At 36.5% G+C, this 7,375-nt stretch overlaps 1 protein-coding gene across 1 annotated transcript in view; it reads right to left on the bottom strand.

Moving 5' to 3' along the window:
• The window catches only part of LOC126297757 (src substrate cortactin), a 136,059-nt gene continuing 128,684 nt past the window's right edge, over positions 1-7,375 (bottom strand). The window contains exons 11-12 of the mRNA XM_049988932.1: positions 2,260-2,315; positions 1-2,174 (exon numbers count right to left, since the gene is read on the bottom strand). Of these exons, the coding sequence (XP_049844889.1) occupies positions 2,094-2,174; positions 2,260-2,315 (137 nt within the window). The 3' untranslated portion in view covers positions 1-2,093. The remainder of the gene's footprint in view (positions 2,175-2,259; positions 2,316-7,375) is intronic.

The raw sequence follows: 7,375 nt of genomic DNA, 5'->3' as shown, positions 1-7,375 counted from the left end.
ACCACAAGTAAAATGTGTTACAGAAGGTACTCAATAACTATATATGACAATGTATGGTAAACAACTTACTCAAAATATTAAAACATCTTTATGATTGTGCAAAGTAGCACATAGCCATTTCAAGTTACTCTAATTGAATATACCAACTTATTTGGCTGTAAGACAACATTCTTAATGCTTTTACCAATTATGTTCTAAAAAGAAACGATGACTGTTTCTTTTGGAACAGTTTAATCTGAAGTTACAATTGCTTAAAATCTTCTAACTCATTTCCTAAAGTACTGATAATACAGGTAAACTCAACTCAAAACCACAGATAGTATCAGTTTCTTTTCAATTAAGTACTTGCCATATTTTACATATATAATGATTGTATCTTCAATGTACTTTTGGAAAATCATTCATGCGTATGTTAGCAATTCAGAAGAGTGTAAGGTTTGTCTTCCACTTCAGGTAGGATAGGATGTCTATGATTAGTTATCAAGTAACTCTAAGAAGATCAGTGTGTTGCATAAATATACATGGTTACCATAAATGTACTGAAATTTGTAAATGTTCACTGCAAGAAAGCCACCATTTGTAAACATATCAGTGTTTTATAAGACTTTCTGTGTTATGAGCAATACATTCTAAAAACAGAGATAAGCAAAAACTATTATTCGAGGTGCAAGCAGAAAGAAAATACACTTATTTCTGCTGATTTTAAAATCATAAGAATCACAACTATAATGAAATTTTAAGCATTTGTATATAAACTTTGATTAAGAAAGTGTGGGATTGTACACGTTCAATGGTGACATTTTCTGGTGGTGTACTTGCCCCTGATTTAATATGACACTGAAGCTTACCTTGTTGCTACCCACTGAAAAGGATATGTGTGCTTTGGTATACTTGGTGATTTTTAACATATGGAATGAAGAATTTGCTTACATTTTGCATTAAGAATGATATAAATTGCACCACCACATTGGAAATGTTGAATGTTGTTTTTGCTGGAACTTCTATGAATAAAACAATTAGTAAAAATGTTTATAAATGGCCAGGAACACACTGACGACAACAAAAAAACAATGTAAAAAGAAAGAAAATTATTATTGATGACAAAGTTTGCAAATTATTTGGCTAACATAAAGCAAAATGTTTTTGCAGGTATCAGGCATGAAATGTATGATAGCAAAATTTACTCAGCAGCTCGTCACTTCTGACAAAAAGCAATTCCAATTGAACACTGTTTAGGAGATGATGAATGAAGTTCATCATGATCCAGAACTGCTCAAAAGAATCATTACTGGTGATGAAACATGTGTGTGTGTGTGTATGAAGATGAAACTCATCAAATTCAACTGGATTTGAAGGTTGTGCACACTCTGTTCTTCAATCTCAATGGTGTAGAGCACTTTGAGTTGATTGTACAGTCACTAAGTGCCAGGAAGTTCTATGCCACTTTTTGCGAAACTCGGGTTTTTGGTGAAAATAAAAATTCCATATCTTTTTTTATCAAACTATGTATAGGTTGAAGGTCCTGATACAAATAAAACTTCACTGAATTTCTCAGGCTGGTTTCATATTATTTTACATTTTAAAGGTGACCACCTTGAAGTGAATATAGCAAGCAAATTTTTTTTTAAAATTCAAGATGATAAACCGTTGTTATATAAACAGTCTTCTTAGTGTAATACTTATTTGTTCACATTCATTCATTCATTCATTCTTTCATTATAAATCTTTAAAATAAAAAATAAAACTGTGAAAAATGAAAGGTGTAAAATCTTAGTAAAATCATTCGGAATTGATAACAAATGATATACTGTAAAAAATTACGGTGTATCTAGTTTACACACATCAGAAATAATAAATAAATAAATATATGTTTTCTTGAAACTTATTTGCTCTTTTACTTAGCAATTTAGAATGTAAAGGGTTTAAAATACTGAACAAATGTATACTACAACAAGTTAAAAAAATCAAGATACCTCTATTCTGTATGCATAAAATCCAATACCCAGTGTGAATGAAGATGTCAACACATTCTCATAAAAGTCTGTACAATATAATTTCTGATGGGATCACAATGGAACTATAGCCCCACATCACTATGACTGCAACTGGACATAGTTAGCAGGGAACAAGCCATACTGTCCCCTACAATACCCTCTCCACCAACCTTCATCTATCTGCAATGGAGAAAAGAATGACCATTATTTAAAACTGAATAATGTACACAAGATAAAACTTTAGTTAAGGATACGAAGTACTGACCATTTCTATTCCTGTAATGATGTCATCTGGATCAAAGGATATTTCATCTTCAGCAGCTGAAATAAAGACAATGGAAAGAAATAAAATATAAAACAATTACTTTTGTATCAGTGCATGATACTAAAGACGATTTCTGCACTGCACAGTGTGACAGACAAATGATAATAAGAGTGACACTAGCTGTAAGCTACATGCCTTTACTCAATAATATATTGATGATATGACTTAAACGCAAAAAAGTCCTGGGAAGAATACATAAAAATAAAGGTAACCACTCTCCACACAGTTCAGGACAGCGTGGCTGACAATGACATAAACACAACTGAAACTGTTGCCAAGATTTTACACAATTTCCTTCCCCCGACTTAACAGAAATATATGTTTTATTTTACACATGCACGCACGCGCACACACATGGCGGGGAAGGGAGGGGGAGTGAGTGGGGGGGGGGGGAGAGAAGCAACAGTTTCAAACTTGTTTATGTACTTGCCAACTGCTCAATAACCCTGGTATGCAGTGGATTCTTATCATTACTCTTTCCATTATTTGATTTGAATACAAAATATAGCATACATTCAATTTTCATATAATCCTGTGCCTATTTCTTTTGACATTTAGATGGTACCACAATGTACCCATAGTTTAATTTCTAATCCCTAAGACTGTATCTGGCCATAGTAGGTAGAGAACAACCTATAACATCTGCTACAATAATCTATTCAACTTTTACACATATGCAAAAGGAAAAAATGATGATGATGAGTCGGGTTGAGGGGGCGCTCGACATCATGGTCATCAGCGCCCTGATGAAAAATCAACAGGAAATCTCATGGGTGGGGACGAAGGCTGTCCCCACAGGCAGAGCAGTTTATAACGTAATAAAGTCTGCCGCCCTTCCCCACTAGTTTAGGGATGAGGCCTGATAGTTCACAAAATTTCACCACTCTGTTAACACTGGTATCAATATCTGTGAGGATGGTGGGCAGATCTCCAGCAAGACCAAGGGCTGCCCTATTACCAGTATACAGGACACACATAGCCACAATATGCTGAACTGAAAGCAGCACGCCACAAACTTCACAGAAACATGGATCCTCCCTCCGGAGGAGGAAGCTATGTGTGAAAGTGCTATGCCCGATGCGCAGTCTGATAAGCAAACCCTCCTTCCTGCGGCGAGGCTGACACAAAGTCCACCAAGCTTTTGTGGTTGGTTTGAGTGACTGCAGTTTGTTGTCTGACACCTGCAACCATTCAGTCTCCCACTGACGCATGATGCATCTGTCAGAAAATGAGATAATGGCATGCAACAGGATGGGACATTGGTGGACAGCACCATCCCAACATGCTTCCTTGGCAGAGGAAAAAAAGGGACCATTTTTTAACAACAACTGACAGCTAAACACATACAAATTAAAATATCAGCTCAGAAAAGTTGTTCTGTCCATACTGTCTTATATGCTATTCTACAAATACTTTCTTGCCCATGCTGTTCCTCCATCCCCACGACTTACAATACAAATTCTCAAATCTATCACTGACCATTCCTCGTACAATGAACTTCAAACATTAAACAGTCATGCAGTGCCATTAAAAAGAAACTCTCTCTCTCTCTCTCTCTCTCTCTCTCTCTCTGTGTCTGTCTGTCTGTGTGTGTGTGTGTGTGTGTGTGTGTGTGTGTTTAAGAGCGAGCACATACGCGCATGTGCATAGTGCACATGTGCTCCGGCACATATTTAAGCATCAGCTCCACTTTTTTGTGTGCTTGCAGATCATTCAGTTCTTTGTTTTAATTTTGTTTTTCAAAATAACAGAATACTCAGTATCTGGATCAGATATGTCTGACAAAAAGTCACAATTCTTTGCAAGGACGAAAAGGAGTGCATTTTAGATACGAAAAAGATTTAAATGCCAAGAATAAATGTACTATGTTATTCTGAAGAACTTATACCTAAGAGTAGAGAAGAATGTACACTCAATTTGTCCTTTAATATACACGATGCCTCGTTCACATCTCCCATTAAAAAATTCTCAAAACAGATTTTGCACCTCCACTATGACTTGCATAGTTTGCATTTTTATAATCAGAATCCTCTTTCATGAAATGCATACTGTTGTAATAAGATCCACGAGTGCTGCTGTATTAAATATCTTCTTGTCGGAAAATAAAATGCAAAAAAAGCATCTATGGTGGGTCTTATTACAACAGTATGCATTTCATACAATTTATTCAGATTGCCATACAGCATACACGATAAATGTTTCTTTTTCTTTTGACCACAAGAAATCACTACTTACAGTCACCTGTGTGAGGGAGTTTAAATATCCAAGGTGCTACACGATTGTGAATGGGACAATGTGGTTCGAGTACACAGTTGATCCTGTCAACATGCCTCAAAGAGTGACTTCAAGCACAAACAGTGTGCACAATGTCGGCACCGGAAGCTGACCACCAAATCGGAATTCAGCACAGCAGTGTCATTCGAACATTCACCTGCTTTTGTGAGACATAAAACTGAAGATCTATGTTTCAGTGGACATCCATAGTCAAAAACACATTGGACACTATCCACAAATTAAGATTCATAGGTACCCTGTAGGGAATTGATTGGTGACTCCATGGAGTGTCCTGTGCACCATGACCAGACTTATTGACAGCAGTGCCAACCAATGTAAATTGTATATTACAGCACTGAGGATGGTCACTAAGTGACCGAAAAACGATTTTGCGGTTAATAAAACAATAAAATACGACCAACGCTGTCTCTCCTTCCAAGTATATCCTGTACGGGATGCAACACAAATGAGTAATATCTGATTGGAGGCAACTGGGAGGCCTTTGTATACTCGGACAGTATGCAGTAATCCCCATGTGATCAATACAACCTCTAGGCATACATTATGAGCAACAGTAATAATAACTCCTTCCCCTTACCTTTTGCACAGTAGGTGGATGAGCGAACACCTGGGATGGAACTAGGAACAATGGTGTCAACTTCTCTTCATCAGTGAGAGCAGGAATAATTGTCCGATGCTCGATCATCATACACGGTGGCCAAATAATAATGTACGAATCAGATATGCAGTCGCATAGCTTCGGGGACGTGATCTTCAAACATATTGACTAACCTCGGAACTGACATTTCTACAACATGTCGGTCTTTCGAAATGATAATGCGCGAACATACCGCAACTACCTCACGAACACCTTCCTACAAAAAGTCACGAATTAAAAAAAATGGAATGGCCTGTGGTTTTTGCTGACAAGAACCTGGCAGGGCATGCTCGGAACCTGTTGATACTTGGGGTGTGTCATCACATGAACACTTCACACAATCTAGATGACATCAGGAGAGCCACTTTTGAAGAGTGGGAAAAACTTGAGCAGCGACATCTTGACCGTCTTGTGAACAGCGTGCACAAGAAGGGTATAAGCATGCTTGGGTTGGAGTAAATCAGTAGTGAATGGGTTGGAGCAAATTAGTATTGAATATAACCGAGCAGTATATTCTGATTTCACAGATTCACAGTTATTTTTTAATTACATACGAGTTGTTCTTTCATTCCTCGCTCACCTCGAATTTAAATCGACGCCTGTTCTGAGATGTATTCGAGGTGAAAAACTTTTTATGAACGTGTTAGAATGAAAAATAAAAACAAACTGAAATAATTGTGGAGACAAACAAACTCTACAAAATTTAATTTGTAACTTTTTAATGAAGCTTCCATGCCACACATGTATGGTGCAAACACTACCTGTGATGTTCTCAAGACATTTCTTGCCAGCTTCCTTGCAGCATGTTTAGTGCTACTATTACAAAACCATCCCTAGTTCTACTCTGTAATTAATGGGTAGCTTTATCTTGATACCACAGTCACCTTTATGTGATTACAAATAGCAGTTCAAGAAATTTAATACAAAGAATGTGTTAACAAGAAAATGTGCTCACTGCAGGCAAATTATTTGCAAACATTCATATTCTAATTGGCTAAGGTAGGTGATCTCCATCCTGATAGAAGGTAACTACGAATTACAAGTCACATTTAATATTCTTAGATACATACGGTATTTTGTTTCCTGTACATTCAGATAAACTTGACGAATTGCGTTGTGGGTGTTTCTGAGAAAACTTCTACAAATTTTCTCATACTTCACCATTCTAGAAATTACTGCCTGTTCCTGGTTATTACAAGTAGCAAAAAATATATGTAACAATGACTTGATTGTTTACACACAATGTGGATCACATTCATGTTCTGGTAACTTCTTTTCTGTAGAAGTGTCAATGCTATTACCCGAAACTACATTATCAATAGCATATACTGGCATCAACTGCCATTAACAAATGGAAGTCCTGCTACCTCGCAGATCATTGTATAATTGTATTTCACAAACAGATATTTTTAAGCTGTTGTTTCATACAGTATAAAATAGACTCCCTTGTTTCTGCAATAACTTTAACAAGTTTAAAGGCAGCTACATTAATGCTACAGAAGAAAATGCAAAAAAAAAATTCTCAGCATTAACATATCTGTTGGCTGATGAGAGATTATGTAAACTTTTTCTAACAGTAAGTCAATGATCTACATGCACACACTAAAATTGAACATTTGTCAAAAGAGCGTATGCGAGAATCAGGCTTCTACCTGCATATGCGAGAATCAGGCTTCTACCTGCAAGGTAAATGATTGATATGCAACTAAAGGATTCTACAAGGAATACACCTTGACCATCAGGAGAGAGAGAGAGAGAGAGAGAGAGAGAGAGAGAGAGAGAGAGAGAGAGAGAGAGAGAGACCTTGGTATATCTTCTTCACTAAAACTGAAAGCAATCTCTGTAAAGACTACACCAATTTAACAATAGTACAGACAGTGGTCAGATACATGGGTACAGTTGGTAACTTGCTAGGTTTTAGAGTGAGTGAAGAAATTTACTGTCAGCTAATCTTTTTCAGCTCTACTGTAGCGGATATTTACATGAATTTTTAAAAGGAGTTATGTACTTGGCAACAACATAAATCATATTACGACTAAACAATAATATTTCATGGATTAAAATCATTATATAGTATTACAATTAAATAAAGGCTCATCTTTGGCCCCTACCCATAACTCGGAG

Source organism: Schistocerca gregaria, chromosome X (assembly GCF_023897955.1).
Source record: "Schistocerca gregaria isolate iqSchGreg1 chromosome X, iqSchGreg1.2, whole genome shotgun sequence".
Lineage (NCBI taxonomy): Eukaryota > Metazoa > Arthropoda > Insecta > Orthoptera > Acrididae > Schistocerca > Schistocerca gregaria.
This window is presented reverse-complemented; position numbering and strand designations above follow the sequence as displayed.